Consider the following 22,437-nt stretch of genomic DNA (forward strand, 5'->3'; position numbering starts at 1 on the left):
GTGTAAAGTGGTGAAGTTTAAGTGCAACACACGCCCCCACATCTGTGCCCGCAGTGACTGGGGGCACACATGGGTGTTACACACGTCAATCATCCCTGTGGAATTCTAGACTTCTTTTCACGTCCGTGGGCGCGAACTGGGTCTAACCTCGTTGAGGTCAGTCCAGGATCCTTAAGAAAAGTGGAAGTCAGATTCAGTTAGATTCCAACCCCATGTTGGTTATAATGGTTGGGTTCTGCCATTTCCATCCCCATGAAAGTCCTCCAAAACCACCCGCAAGTTATGGTTTCTTACGCGTTCACAGGAGTGCTGACTGGTGGCACAGATAGGGTTCGCCATTGATCAGAATAAAGTCATGAACCAGTGTTTTGTCCAACAGCCAGTTCAACACCTCCACCACGTGGGGAGCACCCCTGTTTGAGTGGGTGTGGATGATCTAATGCTTGGGTTGGCCCCTCTATACAACATGGGTGGAGTCCATCAGTACAAGGACTGTTACCATGGGGGACTTTCAGTATTAGATGCCATAACGCCGGGTGTTATATTTCTTTATATGTCTGTTTTCCCCAGTTCTTCTGTTATTTTCTTTTTCAAATATCCAGTTGGTGGAAACTGGGGGGTGGGTGACCCAATTGTTCTTATTGGGGGAGGGTGCAGCCCTTGGCCCCCTTCCCCTTGTCCCCTCCTCCCCCTGCCAAGCAATAAATGTGATGTATTTTCTTTATTGTCAGGGAGGTGGAGACCAGATGATTAAATTAATGACACATTTTCTTGTAAAGCACTTACAGGCATAAAGTGTTGTCATTTTTTCCGGCAGGCCTTAGAAACTACAGCTATACATCAAACTCATATTTTTACAGCAGCAATCAAACCTCACACGGTAGATGATCGCAATTCTGAACAGTGTTAGACACAAACCTAAAAACAAAATTTTTGTGTGATTTTGCTGTGTGTTTTTTTTTTAAGAGTATTATTTAAAGTATCATGATTTTAACAGACGGGTAAATCACTCAGGCAGGTTGGGGAAAAAACCTCAGTACAGTAGTTTCATCTCCTGGATCAATCTCGTTGAGACTGTAGGAGGCTGCAGGCAAACACCTCTCCCTCAAGTTCCTCTCCCAAAAGTGTTTACTCTGGGCAGGCATGAAAGGCAACAAGCTTTTGTCCAGTGCTAATAGGTTGTACAAATACGTGTCCCTTTACCATCATCTATTGAGGTGTGGGAACGCAACAATTTTCTAAATACTTCCTAGAGTTTGTTTGCAGGAGATCCAGAGGCAAAGGAGATCATGCTTTGTTCGATGGCACTTGCACTTCAACTGGCCTAGCTATCCTGTCCATTGCACTTGATGACAGATTTTTATTTGTAAACAGCGCAGTTGTACGTGTAAATGATGTTCCTCACTGCACAGTACATTGACCCTTTGCATTCCGTACAGCAGCCATGTTGGAGGTAGTTGTTATAACTCAGTAGCACCAAATGGCCATGAGGCCTGCTTGAACATATCTCTATAGAACGAAAGAGTGTACCCCTGAAATGACTGTCATGCGAGTGATCTGTTTACAATGGCTGTGGACATTTCAGAAGCATTTTATGTGCATGTATAAATTTATATACAAACCAGTCTCATCAACCCTGGGGCATTTTATTAAGAGCCTTCCTCTATTCTTGACAAAAATCCACCAAGCATTTGAATCCAGCGGGGAAATTCTTCATACTAAAACATCAAAGGGGCATCATGCCATGATTGAGCCCCACTACTAAGTCACTGTGACTGGATTCTACCCTCGTCATTCCAGCAGTATTCCTGAAACTAATCAGTGGATTCAGACTGATCGCGTCAGAGAATGGAGCTACTGGATCCCTAGTGGGAAAAAAGAGGCTTTTAAATATTTTGGCTAAAGATATTAACAATTAAGTGATTCCATGAAGGTTTCCAACCGTGGAAAATATATTTCAGACACAGTCATTCCAAATTGCCTTTTTAAATGGATTGTTGTAGCCAGACTTCTTGTGGCTGTTTTACAGCCCACATCCGCAGCATAAATTAAAGTACATTTTTTTTGTTGATTCTGAATTTGGGTTGCTGGGGTATTTTTCATAATTTTTATTTTTTACTGGTTTTTAATTATGAATCGTTTTCCATACTCTTATCATTGATATTCCCTTCTACTGATATGTGATGCCTTTAGATTATTGTAAATGGGGTTTTATCAGCGACCCTGATGTGGCTGCTACCCTGTATATCTTAATTGAATAAACCAGAATAATAATAATAGTAATATCTGACGTTCTGACATTCAAGCCAGTCATAGGTCTGTTCCAAGCTACTTTTTGACAAACTATGCTTCATTTATTTTGTGATGCTTTTTTTTTTCTCTTCATGTATGGCCGGACCCCCACCTCTCAATCTTGCCCTCCCTTCTGGTTGTTTGGCGCCACCTACATTTTGCCTTCATGGAAACAGAGCTGGGTAAGTAATTTCCAATCTCATTCCAGAGTCTGGCATATTTTCACTTGACAGGTTGTTTTTACAGTGGCAAATACAAGTGTTTTGCCGCACTGCTTCTGAAACTAGTCAGTGACCAGAAACCGGGAACTTAAAAAAAAATTGGGTGTTGTATAGAGTTTCTTGAAATTATTTTCCATTCGGCTACTAAAAATATTGATTCAAACATTTTGCATTTGGAATGGTAATCTTAATTTTTGGTTTTGCATAGTTAATTCATTTTTGTAGGATAAATTAAGAATACATTTTGTCACATTCCCAATCTCTGCTCTGACTTGTAATACTTTGGATTTCTTGGATGATCCATGTTAGTGTCTTTATGAAAGGATTATTCTACTTGTAACAAATGCCATACTTTCATATAATAAATTGAACACTGTAGTCTAAGTTATAAACAAGCCTTCTGTCACTGGAGCGGTTCTGCATTCCAAGATTTTTGCCTTACTATAGAACTAGTGGGGAATTAATTTGACAAATGTTGTCAACAGAGGGCACTGTTGAAGTAATTCTGGAAGAGCTGCAGTTTTTTTCAGCAAAAGAGGGAGCTCTTTGCCAGGTCTGTTGTCTCACCTTGGCCCTTTTCCAATACTTGACTTGGGCTCCGTCTCAGGCTTCGTTCCCAAAACCAATCCCCGATTGTGGGCCTGAAGCGTTTAGATCAAATTGGATTACTGTAATTTCTGGCTCTCTTGCATCTTATTTGATGTTTTGTGGCACTATTAAACTAATTAGTGCGCTTACAGCTTCAAAGTCAGCTAGTTAAAAAACAGTTGAAGCCTGAGATGGAGCCGAAGTTGAGTATTGTAAAACGGCCCTTAATTCTGAGCGTGCAAGAGACTCACATTTCCAGCTGCACATACTTCTGAAACCCTCATGCAAAACCAGATAACATTTTCATGTAAACCAGAAATGTTTTCTTCCATGAACTAGAAAAAGTGTTCATGCTCAGTGAAAATAAACTCATGAAAAGACTGTTTTTTGTATATGTGTAGTTCGCCCTGAATCTGTCCTTTCTTGACAAAATAAAGCAGTTCGAAGTGTTCTCAAACCGGGCTCGTCGCTGGAAGGGGAGTGAGGGGACCGGGGCCCCCCTGGTGGGAAGCTGGCCCCCCCCCCGTCAGTGAAAAGCATAAGCATAAAAACATAGTTTGTTCTTGTGATGTGGTTCCCCCAAGCTGACACCATGGCCCCTCTTAGTGCCTGAAGCTGGCGACGGGGCTGTCTCAAACCCAGTAGTAGCTAACCTGACAGCATTAAGCCTTAGAACATAATTTCCGTCCCTGTGTTCTACAGCAAAATCTCTTCCTCCAGTTTTTAATTCAGTGGTGGTAAAGTATACCGTTTGTTTTCCAATCTTGTTGAAGCTGTCTTTTTGTGTTTTCAGGAATTATTGTAAGAAGAGATATGAACTGATTTGCCATTGATTTGTGGTCTTTGCCTTTATACTGCCCCATATTTCTGTGGATACCCCTCCCCTCAAACAAGGAAACAAAGAATGGACATCATCCACCACTTTGTCAGACTAACCTGGGATCGTAAAATAGATAAACTGATTTTGGCCGGAATTGTGTTGAGTAAACTTCAGGTACATGTCGGAGAGGTATGTTCGATTCAACCTTCCAGGTGATCAGGTCCCTGGTTAATTAGTTCCCTCTCAAATCTGAAGACGCAGACTGGAAGTCAGGGCAATCCATCTCGGTGCATGGCTCACCCCTCCCCCTCGGAGTCTAGCAGAGGAGGCATACACGTGCCTTTGTCTTGTCCCGGCCAAGTGGTAGCGTCAAGAGTGTGAGGGTTTTATTGAGCTGGGAAGCCAGGACAGACCTGGGAGGAAATGATGGCAGGTGTCGGGCGCAGGTGATTTCCTGTATTGCACCTCACCAGGGTTTGGCCACTGCAGAGATGACAGGGGAGGGGATTGAGCCATGTAGACATTGGTTGGCAATGCTTGTGTAATGGCAATTGAATGGTTCCCACGAAATGAGTCTTAAGCTCCTCTTTGGGCAAGTTAGTGCTTGTAAGTATGAATTACAGTCCATTTAGGGGAAACCCATCAGTTTGATATCATAATGAGTGTGGACATTAAGTGGGTGAAACTGTTCTTGATTAAAAATTGATTTTCATTCTCGAAGGTTTGTTCAAAGGCCAATAAACTTCACAGCGGCTTTGGGAACCTATGACTCGTTTTGCTAGACTGACTCACTCGTACCTTTCTTGTTTACTCTGGTTAACAGATCTTGGATGGGGAAGTTGAAATATTGATTTTTCTCTTGGTTTTTACGGGTGCCTTTGATTTTTAAAGCTCCTCAGCTGTTCAGGAAACCGATTTTTGTTACTAAGTTACTAAAATGAACAAGAAGTAATGTAAACAATCAATGGTCCTACCATGTGGGAACTTACTGCCAGGAAAAGTTGAATGTACTCGTAGTTGAACTCTAATTTATAGTGAAAGAGTTGCGACATTTACAGATTATTTTGAAGTTGCTGTCTTGCTTGGGCCTGTACCCTACACGTGTCTTCCATTGACAGTTTGTGCATTTTGGCTGAGCCACCACATAGAGCAGTTATGCAGTGTTCTCATTTCACGCCATAGCAATGCAAATTAAAATTCGGAAATTTTCAGTTAAGCAAATTAATGTGATGCCTAGCACTCAGTGCCTGATGTCTGCTTGTGAAATGCGTCTGTAAATTGACTTCAACTGAATGTATAGCTTCCCTGAAAGGAAGCATGAGCCATGTTTCCATTGGACTTTTTCTTCCGCGGGCATGGGAAAACTTACAGTGACATTCCTTCATGTCAGGCTACCGCGCATTCCCACGTGAACTTTTTTTACCGTAACAGAATGTTCATGCGCTATCTTAATAAGACCAGCTGATCACATTGCCTGCGCTGTACAAATCATGATGAAATCGGCAAAATCTGACCAAAAAATGACAAAATCAAACGAATTCGGCAAAATCTGCCAGAAATAAGATGTACCCATACATACACAGTGTGTGTAGCTTTATCCGGGCACACTTCACTGTGTGTGTGCAGCTTTCTGCTGTTTTCGTGTGCCCGCTATCGATCTCTGTGTAGCAGTAGTCTGCTTCGTAGGTTTAGCATGGCCGCGGTCAATCTACATTGTACGGAAACTGTCCCTATTGGACTTTTTGCACCCCTGCAAACTTACCTTGGCTGCGCAAAAATCTTCTGTGGCCCTTTTTGGCCTGTTAGTTTACTGTTAGTTTAGGGACATTAGTTTACTGTGTGTTCCCATTGGATTTAATTTTGTAACTCTTCAGGAAAGCCACGTTAACTGAACTCAAACAAAGGCCAATGGGAACACTGCTATACATTGGACATTTAGCTCAACTTGTTTTCATACGCATTATGTGTTACACCAATACAAACAAGATTAACGTAAAATACTTCTTTTTCATTGGATGTGGCAAGAAGATGGTTGTTTTTCCGTTCTCTGGAAATCCTTTCATGAATAATTTTAAAGGGTGCTATTTTGCATTACATGTCAAAACATGCGAAAAAGTACCAAACGTCCCTTTGGTACCCACATGTACATGTATCAACAAAGATGTGAAGAAATGTTTGTCATTTTCGTCCAAACAAGCTGCCTGCTGACATGAACAAGTGAAACGTGAAACTTACTCCAAGGAAAACTAGAAAGATGTGATATGTAAATGGAGTCATGGAGAAAGCACTATTCTGCATTGGATGACATCACATGTATGCTTTGGCTAATAAATGGGGAAATTAGGTCAATTTGCATGAAGTTTTTCACTTTTGCTGCTTTGTAGGAGATGGACGGTCATAGAGGGATCCCAATACGACGCTTTTAGCATCGATCTGCGCACTTCTACATTTGAAAACAAGGCTGTATGTGTTAGCTTCAAGTCTTAATATGATCAGACGATTGAAAGTAAGGGGTCAAGACACAAAACACGTAAAGTTATGTTAGATTCAGACTTTCCAGGTTGCAAATATTTGTGGAAGAGTCTTTCAGGATGACTTGGCATGTAAAATCAAAAGAAAATAATAACGGCAATTTCTGCGATGGTCGTGTATCTTACAAACTGGATGCTGCATGTCAGTAGACTCCACGGGCGCGCATGACAAAGTTCAATACAGAGAGCCTTGGTTTCGATGCGGATATGCGCAGGTGGCACTAATGTGAAATCCCTCTGTAGTAACTTTGCAAGAAAGCTTTCCCTAATGTATTCAAGTCATACTGTAAAAATCATATTACATGTCTCCTTTAAAGTTCACTTTAAACCAGCTGTTCTTTCAGCTCTCTGGCCAGCAGTTGATGTTTTTGCACACATCGTTGCAGGATATAATACCTCTTATCCTGCGCCGTGAAGCCCTTTCGGTGGAGTATTACCCCCAGCCTTCCAGATCTAAAAGAGATACCTGCACATTGAATTTTCCCCTGGCAACGAGCACCCCCACTCATCGAGACCACTCACTTGTGAGTGGCGCCGCAAATGGATTTCCCCGGCTCGGATGGAAAGCAGCTCAGACAATCCCACTTTGTCTCTTCATTTGGAATTCAAATCCAGTTTTTGATTGCCGTGGCGAGGCTTTTTTTTTCTTTTTTTGCCCCCGTCTGCCCTGCACGTTCAGTGTGTGTAAGTAATGAAAATGCATGGGAGACTATTGAAGAACAAATGAATTACGGCAAAATGTAATTAGGAAGAAATTTAATTTTGTCGTCAAACGGCCTGATGAATTGCGGCGATGGATCAATGATAAGCTTTTGAAACAAACACATTTTCCTCATTCACTGTGCAAACACATTTATTTGCAATTTTTTTGGGGGGGCAAGGTAAATATATATAGAGAGAGTTGTTTATTGAAATCAGGTGACCAAATACCGATCATTTGTTTCAGGAACCATATCCAAATTGTGGGACTAGATACCTGTCAGCAACCTTAGTAGCAAATTACTACTTTTCAGACGAAGAAAAAGGAAAATTTTGAAAGGTTTAGGAGCAGTTTGTAGATGAAAACCAGAAACCTAGCATGTTTGTTTGAACTGGTGAAGGTTGACTTTAACACCATGTACTGGTGCATGTAAACTTGGATCTCTTTTCGGAAGATACACCTATGTGATTCTGAGTTTCAGTTCACTGGTTTTTCAGAACCCTACATCATCCTAAACAATACAGCCACATGGTGCTACAGTTTAACCTCATAGCAAGCCCTCACTAGTAAGTGTCATGTTAAAGTTGTGGATAAGACAGAATCGGCAGTTTGAGTGCATTTTTCATTCATATATGTGTCTTATTTTTTTCTATAAATTTGGGTTTTAGGTTTTTGTGTACTGCTTACCCAGGTACCTATGCTTTACTTCAGTATGGTGCCAGGTGCCCGAACCATACTGTACTAGTCAGTGCTTGCCACTATTGAAAGTTTCAGCCAGCTAAGTTTCCTGAAATCGGAGCACCAGAGGATGGGGCCATATGTTGTCAGTACTGCTAGCGCCAGAAAGCACTTTTAATGTGGACTTTGGGGCTATTACTGTGAATTAGGCCTGGGTATTGCAAAGGTCCAAAAAGTAGCAAAATACTTTTGAAAGTACATATGTACACTTTAAAGCAAATAGAAACATGTAATATCAAAGCATATTCCAATGTAAGTCCTATAGTTTGTGTCTTGGGTGAAGTAAACAGTAAAAACATAATGTTAAAATATCATTGAAGAAACTGTGCTGCATCAGTTTTCCACAGTGTGGACCAGTACCAGTGGCATAGCTGGGGGGAGGGCACATATCCCCCCCCCACAATTTCCCAGTTCCCCATAGGTGCCCTCCCCCCGATAAAGAAACAGATAAATGGATATTGAACCAGGCTAACATAAACTTAATTTCCCCCCCCCAAAAAAAACCACACCACTGAAAGCTGGTACCCCCCCCCCCATAAGATGTTTGTGTCCCTTTTGTGTCTCCCCCTCAGGAGTAAATCCTAGCAACACCACTGACCAGTACTGGCAGTGAATTAAGTAAAATCTTTCTCAGCAGTAATTCAAAAAATTTTCAGAAGACACGAAAATGGATGATTTGCACGATATCGATTGATGTCCATTTCTCAAGCAGTCTATGGCTGATGGCCAGCCAGACGATTCACCTGCTAGCATGAACCAAAGGTCTTAACCTAATCATCCATCAGCAGCTGTTTAGTCTTGACAGTCAACACTGGCGGAAGCATTTCAGCTTTAAGGGCATTGCTCATATGATTGGAGAAAAAGTTTGGTGAAGAAAAGATCTGTGAACAACGAATGTGTCTGACATTTCATTGCCTCTCATAATCAAATTTGTTCCTAGTTTTTTTTTTGGGGGGGGGGTTGGAGCAAATTTCTGCAAATCAGTGAAACAATTTGTGGGAAGTTATGAGAGGAAAGCATCTACAGACTTACAGATCAGTTGTAGGGTTCTCCTTCAATAGTGAACTGACCTTTTTAATGTTCCTTGCCAGTAAGTCATTTGATTTAGAATTGCCAAGTTAGTGGAACTAGATTTAACAGATAATCAAATTTTTTTTTTCAGCGGTAGTTAATCAGTTTTGCTTCCTCAGACTCTTTATATGGATGGAATTTGCTGCACGTGCCCTGAAATTTTTCTGGTAAATACACACAGTGCCCAGAGTACAACTACCCAAGGTTCACATTCTCATGTTGCTATCGATTCCAAAGGCATGGTGGAGGACAATCTTTTTATTAATTTAACTGGTGTGTACATTCCTGGATGTGTGGCCCTTGCTTGAGCTGTAATTTGACTTAAATTGACAGATATTTTCGATATTCTTGTTAAATACTGTAAATGTAATGAATGTATTATCTCCAAGTCTGTCAATAATAATGCATTGAATGGGCGACTGAGGCATTCTTTTTGTCTTTTCTTATCAAGCTAATGAATCATTCTTGAAATGTCATCTCAGCGTGGGAGGAATTCTTTCCCCAAACCTCCATTTATTGTAGAGATTATGGCTGGATGGTATCCTTTTTCCCTCAAAACAAAATCCAACAGGAGTTCAGCCTTCACTAGCAATTTTACAAGTTGAGATACATGTAAATTGTCTTACCTGATGACATCAATGTAGGACAACCTTACCAACTGGACTTGAACCTTCTCTTAGTCACTCCCCCCCCCTAATCTTTGGTTTATGTGTGGGTTCCAGAGTGCGTGTGTGCGCAAGGCCACAGGACTCCACTGGAATATGTCAATGTGTTAATTCTTTTTCCAGACAAACATCAGTTTGCATAATTCATATACTGCACATTGTATGGAAAGCTGTTATCGTAAACATGTTTTTGTGTATATATATTGGTTGTGGATTATTCCAGAAATTAGGGTCCATTTTTTTCATGTCCCTGGCATATGATTTTGTAAGTTCAGAACACATTTTCTAATTTCCAAGAGTGATGAATTAATGCAAATTACCTGCCAAACAAATAGTAATAGTTTGACATCAATTCTGACGATATTTCCATGTCAAATAACAAAGGTCAGATGTAACAGGGACACAGAATCCCAAGGATCCCTAATTTCTGGAATTAGCTTTGTATCAGTTCAGGATTGAATTTTGGGGGGGGCGGGAGACAATTTTTTTCTAGGTACTGGAAATTCTGACTAAAGTGGAACTGATGAAATGCATGCTCCTTGTTTTCCATTTTACCCTGCATGACGTGTATGTCACTATTTTTTTCATGTTCATCCGACAGCCGAACCACCAATCACAGGATGATTATGGGTGACAAGGACGAATACAGTGAAGAAATGATCAGTTTTTGGGGGTGGGAGGAAAATCAGTGCCATGTACATGTACATGTGTTCCAACAAAAACCCATGGAATCAGGGCCTGAAAACCTGACTCGCATGGCAGCCTCTGGATTCAAACCCTAGGTCGTAGAGTTGGAAGGTGAGAAATACGTTTGTACATACACATCAAGTCAGTTGAAGTTTTTCTCTGGCCTGAATCAGCCGTTGGTACACAACCCCACCTTTTAACACCTGAACATCTGCACAATGGTATATTGGGTATGGAAAATAATTCCGGGAGAGCGACGGCTCACATTAATCAGGTCAATACATTTTTTTTCTAATGACTTGGCCGTTTCTTAGTTTTTCAAAATCAGTGACACAAATGGGGATATGTATGAACAGCGAAGACTTTTCATAAGCAAATTTTTTATTGCAGAATTTGCAGTTTCTAATGGCAGAATTTACATATTTCAAATTTTGCAACCATTCCTTTTACAGGCTATGTACAGTACATGTATTGCTGTCACTTCGTTTAATATTTTTACCAGTTGTTTTACCGATAGAGGTTTTGTACTGTCAGTGGTGTTTGTGTAAATGAGGTTTACGACCAAAAAAATCCACCCTGCTGACTTGACACCCCAAATTACTCATCCTCTTCAATGCAAGGATACGTGATGTACAGTCCCCCCCTAGGTACCGTACAACAATCACCCAGGCATTATTGGATGGACGTGTCATATTATGGTGCTGATCAAGGTAAAGGCCACCAATTAATGCTCAAGGTCAGCACCTGCATCACTTGACTGGTAAAGCAATTTCGCGAAGTGTTTCATTTATTCATACCTGCCATTAGGTTTTGAATAGCCAGGGGTGAATCAATGGGTTGATTGTAGATTGACAAGGGCCATTCTGTTGATATTGCTAATTAATGATCCATTATACACCCTAAATGATCCATTATACACCCCTCCCCCCAAAGAAACTCATCAATTATAGAGTTGATATTGTGTGCATTTGAAAATGTGCACTTGGTCAGGTAATCATTGATCATTTTTCTGCTTTTGAGAGGATGGAGTCATCGCCCAGCAACTGTGTAAATAATTAATTATTATTACCGCTCAGTTTTCAAGAAAAGAAGCAGCGATCAGCATTTCATGAGTCATCCCTGACGTACATGTTCTAGGGCCATGTCGAGAACCCAGATAATGAAACGTACATGTTTCCCAAAACCTTCTCAGGAAATTCTGGAACAGTCCCACTGAAAAAGAATTAATAGTGTTTCATCAATCATTTTGTTTAACATTAGAAAAAGAAAGTGTGTTTGCATGCCATGGTGGAATGTAACCTGTGCTCTATTTTTTTGGGCAGATTTGCCGATTGATTTGACATGCAAAATGCCAGACAGTATCAAACAGATATCATTGCTCCAAAAAATCAACTGTTTTGCCTGAAAGCATCCTGCCTATGTTTGATGAAAGATCGCTGGAGGTTAGTCTGGAACCCTGCCCCAGTCCCTGGCCATACATGTTCAATGTCTTCACAGAGCGAGAGAGAGAGATCTCTTTCGGATTTCCGTCACATGGCACAAATCTTTACTCTTTCCTTAATCAGAACAAGAGGGAAATTCACTTGCATCCGGATCTTCAACGCATGCACCCATCTTTTCTCTCTGGCAGGTGACAATTGAAAATGCATTAAAAAGTCAGCAGCAATCCGACTGTGTGACTGGAATGAAGCTCAGTGGAAATGTGCGACCTTGTTTTGGCCGACTTAAATATGGCATTTTACAAACTGCCTTAATGAATTGTAAGAAATGGAATATTAAGTGAATTGACTTGTAGGTGCATCAAGCATGTTTTTTTCTGTAGGTATTTCTGATCATGTTCATACATGTATAAAAGAATTTTCTCATTAAAATTCTGTAAAAAGCTGCTGCCAACTGTGAAAAGTCTTTCAGAAAGGCCCTCTGAATTTAATGTTTGAGGAAAGAATTGAAAGAATTGGACTTCTCTCAAGTAAGTGCTTCTCTTCTACAGCGTAGATGCTTTGGAACAATAAATCCACTTGCAAAACTGTCATAATTTTTCCACCATGTTTTATTGAAGAATACATTTTGCGTTCCAAGTACTAACGGCTTTAAAATATTTTGTAATTGTGAATTGTTGCCTAATTACCATTTGTGTTCATAGATTGCAGTGCTGCACCTGGTGGCTAGGAAGCAGTGTGGAATTTAAAAAGTAGATAGCACTTCAGAAATATTCATCATCACTCCTTCAGGCAACATTACAACAAAAACCGTCCTTAAGACAGGAAGAAAAAATGGATTCTACAGAACAGTCCCATTGAGATTATTTGCCCGAAGCTAATTTCAGGTTTCTTTCTAGATCCTGTTATACAATAGCATGAGGTATGATGTAAGGTGATCATGTCTTACTGTACCAATGTGTATTTGTGTTGAAGAATTATAAGCTTTCATTACACGGTTAAATTGCTTGGAGCTTCTGAAGTCCAGTAATCACAAATATTTATTATTCTCTATACTTAACACTTACATGTAGAAAATGTCTTTTAACTATTTCAATTCTCACCTGAATTGCTTAAACTTAGTTTAAAATGAGACAATTTGAAAGTTGCCAAATCTTTTTCATTTGTATTTTTTCTTTTTATCTTTATGTGGGGATGGGTGGGTGGGAAAAGGTACAGTTAGGCGTATGTTTTGTAGCAAGCTGGCCTGCTGCTTTTACCGTGCTTGTCTTGAGCGAAGAGCCCTTGTGTTTGCTTCCGTTTGGCCAGACAATTTAGTTATCCTGTAACGAAGATGGCAAATAAATTACACTTGAAGTGGCTGTCTCTGTTACCATGTTCTGGCATCCTGGATCGAAGGGCCAATTCAGGGGAGATTTTGGGCTATGTGCGGAGTCTGTTGTTGGACATTTTGTCGTCTAGTTTTATATCCTGCGGCCCTCTTGGATGGAAGGGATATTGTTACATTTTTCTGTAACATGATCGTTGAAGAAAAGCTGTAACCAGTAAAGTCCTCTGTGAATAACTGTCTTTATTGTGTAAATGCCACGTACAGTTCATAAATTATTTGTGTCCATTTCCCCTTTCTCCCAATTACTGCACCTGTAGCTAGTTTATCTTCAGATACACAGTGTGTTCAGCACCATTCTCCCCTTGCTTTGAGTAATTCCGTCACTCTACACAAACCTCTCATATCCCCTCACAAACAGGTTTTGTCGTTTACAAATTGATGTGGTCGTGTGGTTACAGTGTTTGTTATGGGGAAGGCAGACATGTGTTGTACTTCAACACTTCCCTGTCCTGACTCCAGCACAAAACAACAACAAAAAAACCACCAGGATCAGGTTTTCCTGCCCAGTGCATTTGATTGGGTAACTCACTTCCTCTAACGAGGCATGAGGTGGTGGTTTGGTTTCAACATTTTTAAGTTGTATGTGCATGGTTGCATGCATGGACGTGATTAGACTTCCGTGGATATGTAAGCTCTTGCAAATCTTCCATCCAGTCTGCTGTGCACCTTTTTGTTTGTGAGCAGAGGTAGAAGTATAGGTATGTATCTTCAACAATTTAACTTTATATTCGTGTAAGTGAAATTTAAAATTAAAGTTTGAACAGTTCAAAGAGTTGGTCATGAGGTGTCTACAAACATTAGATTACATGTATCTCATGCATTTTGAGGGAAAATGTTGTTTTTATTTTCTCTTTAATGGGTTTTTCCAAAGGTGAACAAAAAAACCACCATCTTAGAGTAAACATTCTCTCCGACATGAAAGCCCATATGTTCGGTATAAAGTACCAAAGTGTGACATCACTGTGAACCAGAAAGTGCAATGCAAACGATTGGACTATGCAAGCGCGTTGGTTCATGCACTGGTTCTTGCACTAAAGCCTTTTCCACACAAAATTGTGCCTTTGACATGTTCAATTTGGTACTCTAGGATTCTGTGTAGGCATACATGTACACGGTAGTGTAATGCGACCCTATACATTCTACACGTACATACTGAAAGTACTCTGAGTACGCACCTGTTCACATAGGTTCACCAAAAAAGTCTAAGGTTGCACTCTGATACAGTCGTACCTTGTGCAATGCACTGTGGAGAGGCTAGGCGATAGTACGGAGATGTAGACTTGCGAACAAGTTGTTAAATGTCGTTGTATTTTGTCCATGAACTTCAGTCAAAATCCATCGTTGCAGCTGTGCTTACGTATGTAACATAAATTACATAATTGAATGGATTTGGATTGATTGGATTGTCAGTTATCTGTAAGTTGGGGATGAGGGTACCAGTGTCCCTGTACAAAGGGAGAAATTTGTATTGACCATGTAGATCATGGCATGATCGTTGCATGCGTGCATGGAAAACAAAACCAAACCAATTACCAACTTGGCACCAAGTCTAGGGGACGTATGAACTGCCGTTATAGTTGACAAAGAGATGACAAATTTGCCTTCTCTCTACCAGGAAGTTGAATCCAGATCTAAAATTACAGGGTTTATCTTATGCTGTCATATTTGTTTAAAAGCAGACTTTGAACCATGCCCTGTCAAAATTGAAATTAATTGTATGTAAGACATTTTGAAAGTTCAGAAAATTTATTATTCCTGTCAAATTGTGAATTGAATTACAAGTCGCAATCTTTTTAAAAATTATTATTGTTTAGTTCTGACAATGTCAAGGGTTGTGGGAGAGATCGACAGTCCATTTAAAGCCACCTCCCGGATAAAATCAACCGAATGAGTAGATGTTGAAAAATATATAAAAATATATACAAAAAAGATTACGAACTAAGAGAACAAATAAAAAAAATTAACAGTGGAAAGAAATGAAACAAAAGTTATGATAAAACTGTGTTAAATTCAAAAGTTAAAAAGAAAAACAAATACAGAAAATCAGTAGTTTGTAACAACAAGGAAAAGTGTTTCAGATGTGCCACACTCAAGAATAAACTGTAAAAATATGAGGAGTCTGTATTAGAAAAAGGAAAAATATCAAACAACGATAAGACTTTAATAGAACGCAAGATAAAAACAATAAAAAAAATCAGTTAATGAGTCAAAAATTCAAGGAGAGACCTTTTTAACACATTTGAAGATATAGACTGGATCACATGTTTGGTAAACTATTCCACTCACTGTACGGACAAAAAGGAATATTAAAACAGTCAGTAAGGGGTGTAATATCATTTCGTCCCATTCTCAATCCTCATTGCAACCTTGCAAAGAAAACAAAATTTCAAAGTGCTAACTTGGACTCAACATGTTCAACATTATTTCAGCTTACAGTATCCTTGAATTGTTTATTGCAGTTTTATAGCTTCTCCCCTTAAACTGTTATTCCAACATTTCAGGCTCAGGTAATTAAAAAGTGTTTGAATACCATAGTTCACAATTATTTATCAGAAAGGTATAAGAAAAAGAAATCCTTAAGACAAGTACGAATACTCTGAAAATGGTACACGAGTAGTACTCGAGTACGAGTGCCAAGTATGAGTACTGCAACACTGAAGACTAAAGTACTTGCGATATAGCATTTTCAAGTTTGGCCTTCCTCACCAAAGTGGGACCCATAAAATATACTAAAAACGGAAAAGAATATGTCTTTGTTTGATGCTGATTGATGAATTTCAGGTAAGGGGGAGGCATTTTTTACATTTTAATCAAATACTCGGTATGCGACCATATGTTGTTGTTTTTCAGTACAAATGAGGCAAAGAAATAAAACCGGTTGTATTTTAATTGCCTGATGAATTCACCATGAAAACATTCTTAGCAAAGGAGATTCATTGTCTGATATTTTCAGAAATACAAAATGGCAGTCTTGGTGGTTGCTTCCGTACTTCTGTTTTACACACAAGCTAGTCCATGTGTGTATCACAAAATGCTCTAACACTAAAAACAGCGGAAAATTTGGCTGCATGCAAAGTGTAATTTTGGGTCTGCGTGTACTTACTTGCCTGCAACCTTAACTAAATTTTGGATCAGCATCCTTGAAACGATCCATATGTTTCAGCACGTGTTGGTACATCCTCAGGCATTCCAAGCCCATCCCACTAATAATCAGCACAAATCGATGCTTGCCAGTTTCAAGTACATGCACATGTGGTTTGATGAACCCAAAATTGCCCTGTCACAACCACTCTCATAGCAAGCGTTCAGGAGGTACCGGTCATTACTTTGCTGTGACAGTGAGTGAAAGCTGACCCTTGACTTTTAAAAAGTTGGATGAAGAATGCGGAAGGAAGGGGGTCCTTGCAGTTTAATACCGCAATCCAAATACTCTGTTGCAGATGCTGTCATTAAGCCCACTCTATATTTGGAGGGAAACGAACCTCTTCTCAGGATTTTCATGTTGTTGATACTGCATGCTATGTCAACAAATAACCTGCCCTAAATCGAGCACAAATTCCATACCGCAATTACTAAAATCAGAGCCCAGACACTGAAGGCTATCAAGGCATTTTGTGTTTTGGTCTGCAAGAGAGGCCCTATTGCCAATGGCCCCTATTCAGAGGACTGAGCCAGGGCGCATTTGCCCCAGTCTCAATGGGGCTATTTTTAGCTGGATTGTTACACAGGCCAGGTAATCTAAGTCTCTTCTTTTCACAGATGTTCAGCCAGTGGATGAAAGTATCTTGCCTGGATTCTGTCATTGAAACTAACGCCTTACTGTCCACTACTTATTATTTTGGCCTGCTGGCTCATCAGGAAACATGTAGTTGTAAGCACTCCCCTGCCTGCCTCACACCCACAGAGAGACACAACAGTGAACAGGCTACCATGGTTCCCAAGGGCCCAGCAGTGTGTTGCCGTGTTTGATCAGGACTTTGATTATTGACAGAGTTGCTTGGATTTCTTTTGATAATGTTCCTTTTATGAGTGTCAAAGATTTGTTGTCACATACAGTGTATGTGTTGTGTTCAAGGTTGCCTGTTGTGAATGCTGTAATACGTCTCCGGGTTCTTTGAATGTTCCATTCAGAGTATTATCAGAGGTACCGTTTTTTGGTGAAGTTAACAGTTGGACTGAGGAGTCTGTCATCTCATGGTACGAAACCATAGTTACTGTACAGTGGAAAATCTGTAGAGATACAGTGTATTGAAAAATCAATGCAAACAACAAGCTCTACTCAAGTGTGCCAAACCTGTTCATACAGATGTAGAAAAAACTTTATTGCTGGGGCAGTAACCCGTACACTGTACAACACTATCTGCAGTCAAAATCTCACAAATCTAATTCATGTCATGCCTATTACTTGAGAGACACAGATGTGTGCTGCTCAGTCTAACCCCAGGCCGCATGTCTGGCAGTGTTGAAGCATTTCATCAAGCAATTAAGGCCGAGAGTACACAGTCGGTGGCAGTATTGTTGGAATGAACGGCAGCTGCGATTGACCAACAGCGTGCAGGGAGTTGGGAAGACAGTGACAGCCCGCTTGTTCTTGTGTGTGAATCATTTTTTTCCCCTCATCATTGGGAATCATTGGCACGAGCAAGCCAGACAACTCGGCGGACAGGAGGCAAATACATGTGTGTGTCGTGGAGTCAGCCCCATCCGAGAGCCGAGGTGGGAAATCCTCCCTCCTCCTGGGACAGCGGTCACCGGGAATCGCCATTTCAGGGCCCCGCATAGGTGATGGTTACATTGGATGCAGCCATCGCATTAATAGAGAGCATTTAACTATCTTGTGGGTATCGGCAACTTGTAACTGTCACCGGCTACTGGTCTGACAACTCTCATTGGGTGTGCTCTTGGTGTGTTCATGTGTGCATTCATCGTGTGATCAACAGACTACATCAGGCATTATCCAGGATCCCTTGCATTTTGGCTTCAAGATGATTCCAGTTCGTAAACACCGTCCAACTCGTCCACGGAGGGTCACCCTTGCGAATGTGAACTTCCGGTAATGTTCTTTTTTTTTTCATCCTAGGTTTATTTTGATATGACTGCGTAATTGTTTTACTTCTTTTGTTTTCCTGCATGTAATTCTATTCTATCAGTTTGAACTATCTTTCAGTAGGTTTGAGTTTTAATTAAAAATCACCTAGTTTTAGTTTTGTTATTACTAATATTTTACAACTTTCGTTTTCTATATCACGCATTTTTACAAGGTACTGTGCATTATTTATGTGCGTACATTTTTGATCTCACTGTGCTTGTCTGGCTGCAGATATGAAGAGTGAAGCTCGGCCTATGATGTTAATTTCAGATGTTGACCTGTAATTAAGTGTGAATCTTGAAGTTTCCCGAATTTATTGATGTGTTGTTGCCCAAACTGAAATGTTTTGTTGTAGTAAATACTGGGGTGATTCTTTTTTTATTGAAACTGATTTGCCAAATCTGTTCCCCCCCCCAAAAAAAGTAGTGTGGCCTCCCATTCACATGTGTGCACATATGTATCCGGTGCCACTGTACATAAAGCATTAGTTTGGCATTTTAACCGAAGTAAAATTTGCATCACCATGGCAACCATTATTTCTTTCTCTTGCCGACCAAGTCAGAAGTCAATGCGGGCAAAATTATCCCATTGGTACTGACATACGATAATCTAATCAGAAATCACCAACCCTGAAATTCACCTTGAGGAAAACATTAGCCGTAGAAGTTGATGCATTCAGTGTCAACCGACAATACTGGGGAACAATGCCACGTACCATGCACTGATGCTTGATTTAGAATGATGTTCTGACGTCAAGAGCGTAAATTTACTATCGAATTTGAGAGAGGCACTCCTTGACACTATTTAAAATGAGAGAACCTGGCTGCATCAAATTTTCTGTGCCAGCTGTAAAGTTATCCTGTCATGTGGCTGTTTTTTTCCCCAAACCGAAGGATCTTTACTTCACAACAAGTCTATCCAAGCTGTATATCTTAGTGTGTGCCTGATAATCTGGGGCCAATTTTATATTTACTTAAGCCGAAAAAACTTTGCTTAATAAACAAAGGTTACCTGCTCAAACTCTATCTGATTGTCATGCAAAACAAAAAACAGCTAAATACGATTCCAAAACAATATACATCACATGGAATTTTGCTGGTTACGTGATTTATCGAGTAAGGTTTTTCACGCTTAAGCAAATTGTGTGCTTAAGCAGCTCTATGAAATTGGCCCAGTCTGACCTTTAGATCTTTTGAGAGTAGCTGCGGTATTGTTGTCACAGCGTATTTTTCAAGGTGATTGAGTTTGTTCACTGTCTGTCCTTGGCCTTCTGTGTGTTATTGCAGCCAATTGTCTTAGCGACATTTGTACTGAAAACCTTTGCCTTTAGTTGTTGAAACCTTTCTACTGTTCTAGCCTCTAATGTCAGCAAAAGGCAGACTCAAAATCGCTCTTCTATGACAGGTTCCCACGGTCGGTTGAGGGAAATCCAGAAAAATCGTTGGGGGAAAAGTTGCCCTGGGAAGTCATGGAAAAGTCATGGAAATTTGGGGGGGGGGATAGAATCCTGTTGTCAGAGAGAAGTCATGGAAATCACGATCATGTAAGGCTTATATGTTTTAATGGGCTGCTTTTGGTGTGATAATGGAGTAATGATAAATTTACAGGTTATAGTCTTATCAGCCTGGTTACTATTGCATTTTTCCATTTCATAAGACCAAACAACCGTTCTCTGCAAACTGGTGTTGTCATGGATATTGTCTATTTTAGTCCTGGAAAGTCATGAAAAAGTCATGAAATATTTTGTGTTTAATCTCAACGGGAACCCCGAATAAGCACAAAAAATACTAGCATAGGTTCCGGTCCTAAGTATCTATCGGTATATGTACATTTTACATTACTAGTACGTCTCCCAAAACCTGCACCACTAAGGCACCTCTCAGTGTGCACGTCTTTTGGCCTGTTCTATGTCCGCATCGTTTTACCAGGTTTTACTCACTGTATAGTTTCACAACTGAAACATACTGATAATATGCACCAAGAACAAAACAGGCCTTTGGAAAGGCATCCTTGTAGAGCACTGGATAAAATATGCTTTATTTGATGCCTTTACAGAGTATGTACATTGTGCTCGTGTATGGATGACAAGTTCCTTATTGTTAGGGACAAATTGAGTGACTAGAATTAGGAGCCATCGAGTGCTCAAACTCAGTGTGCGAAAGACCTTTTGAGCTAGTATGATGTGATTGCTGTTCAAAATACAAACCTGCCTGTAGTTAAAGAATATTGCGGCACAAATACTGTGCTTCCATGGATATATGTCTGTATGGAAGGTTCACCTAGTAATTTCATTTTTAGACCAATAGCTATTCTAGACCAAAAATATCAAATGACCTGAAATATGACTTAGTGTTGTAAAAGTGCAGATGTTTTAAAAAATTTGCACACATCAATTTTTCATTAGGCTGTTGTAAAAGCTTAAATCTGAGGGCTTTTTTACAAATGCTAGTTCATGTCTTCATTCATTTGGTTAGCAAGTCACAGAGCAATTCCCCAAATGGTGTCTTCTGAAAGTGACCTGAGGTTTATTTTACATTCAAATGTGATATGATTACTGCAACATAAAAATGGACTGTTCCACATGAGAGTGTAAATTTCATTTTCTCTAAATGTACAGTTTTACACATGCAGTGTAATTTCTCAGCTGCAGGTTGAAGACATTTACCAAGAAATAAGGCGTTTGGCATGTTTGCACCGAAAATGGGTCAGTTTTGCCCTGTAAGACCACTCTACCAGAAAAGAAAAAAAGAGCCTACATGTCAGCTAATTTGAGAAAAGGGAAACAGAGCTGTAGAGCTTTGATTAAATTTTGCAGTCACAGGGAGACTTGATGTTTAAACAGCTAGGAAAACAAAGTAGGTGGAATAAGGGACCAAGTGAACAAAAAGTTTCAAGTCAAACATTTTCCAGTTAAGTTTATGCTGCAGTGTTAATTTTGATACCAAATTTCACTCCGAGAAAATTTCTTAGTTTAGTGAAATACAATTTCCATAACAGTCTTCCCAACCACTATTTTACCGATTCTCATTCTTGTTATTTCGTCACTGACTGTAATTCAGTTCTTGGTCGTTTCTCTCATTCTGTTTAATCCTACAAAAGCACGAGCATGCACACATTGATGCCTTTGCTCACAGACAACTGTTTCCTTCCAAAATAGAAAAAAAAATGAACCACAGAGTTTTTTCCCCTGCATAGAAAGTTTCCAAAGTCCCTAGATTTCCACATCCATTTTCCTTTTAAAATGAACGGAGGGACAATTTGGGATTGACAATCCAAACAGAAATTGTTTTCTCTCATATCGTCATGGATGTGGGCAGTGCAGGGGGTCGACATGAGCGTGTAATTTAAACTGCCTCAGCGAATCACGGCATATTGTGAACCAACCCGACAAGGAGAACCGATAGTGCTTAATGGCATATTGCCAGGTGCAGTTGTCTGTCATCTCTTTTTTTCTTTTCTCGCAGAATATCATAATTCAGGAGGGACAGAAAATTAATCCCTACTGGCCATAATTGACTAGTGATCCAGGCAGGCATTTATTGTGAGATGGAATTTAATAAATGAAGAAATCCATTCCTCCTATAGATAATGTTCTAGACGACTGCTTTTATTGTCCGGCCTTTTGAAATTCCACTTCATCTCTTCAAAGAGAATTATAGATATACGTGTAAATTGAATTGAGTTTTTCAGTTTCATGTAACATGTACTAAGCTTTCACCAATCTACCTGTAACCTTGGCCGACATAAAAAGCTTGGAAATATGTTAGAAATCTTCCAAATAGTTGACATGTGTTTCAATTCTTATACAGTCCATTTGATTTCAGCAGTAATATTTGATGTGGCTTTCATGACTTCAGGAATAGTGAAGATGCAATTCAAAATTTGTGATATTTAAAGACCTTTGCTTCAGGCCAAGTGGTCAGAATTTATAACTCCCGATTGCAGGATCACAGGTTCGAATCCGGCACCTGGTTACATTTTGCGACCTTATAGCAAGTCACATTACCCCTTATTTTCCTCTCTTCAGCCAGGGGGTATAAATGGGTACCCATAGTCTTTTGATGGTCCATTGTTGAAATTGGTCTTCTGGCATGAGGAATTGGGGTAATGATAACTGTTGTAGGGCTGTGAGCAGAGGTGACTGCTGGATGTGCACTCTAAGAGTTGTAAATACACTTTATTATTATTGCTCTGCATTCTGCACCT

General features: G+C 40.0%; 2 protein-coding genes across 2 annotated transcripts in view; both read left to right on the forward strand.

The window, feature by feature from the left end:
- The window catches only part of LOC147797066 (uncharacterized), a 73,941-nt gene extending 65,659 nt beyond the window's left edge, over positions 1-8,282 (forward strand). The window contains exon 3 of the mRNA XM_087144272.1: positions 2,469-8,282. Within this exon, the coding sequence (XP_087000398.1) occupies positions 2,469-2,478 (10 nt within the window). The 3' untranslated portion in view covers positions 2,479-8,282. The remainder of the gene's footprint in view (positions 1-2,468) is intronic.
- Positions 8,283-13,647: 5,365 nt separating this feature from the next.
- Positions 13,648-22,437, forward strand: part of LOC110977429 (3',5'-cyclic-AMP phosphodiesterase 4C-like) — an 87,993-nt gene continuing 79,203 nt past the window's right edge. The window contains exons 1-2 of the mRNA XM_022231561.2: positions 13,648-13,840; positions 16,902-18,195. Of these exons, the coding sequence (XP_022087253.1) occupies positions 18,128-18,195 (68 nt within the window). The 5' untranslated portion in view covers positions 13,648-13,840; positions 16,902-18,127. The remainder of the gene's footprint in view (positions 13,841-16,901; positions 18,196-22,437) is intronic.

This window comes from Acanthaster planci, linkage group LG12 (assembly GCF_054643075.1).
Source record: "Acanthaster planci isolate LZ-2023a linkage group LG12, COTS_SCS, whole genome shotgun sequence".
Classification (NCBI taxonomy): Eukaryota; Metazoa; Echinodermata; class Asteroidea; order Valvatida; family Acanthasteridae; genus Acanthaster; species Acanthaster planci.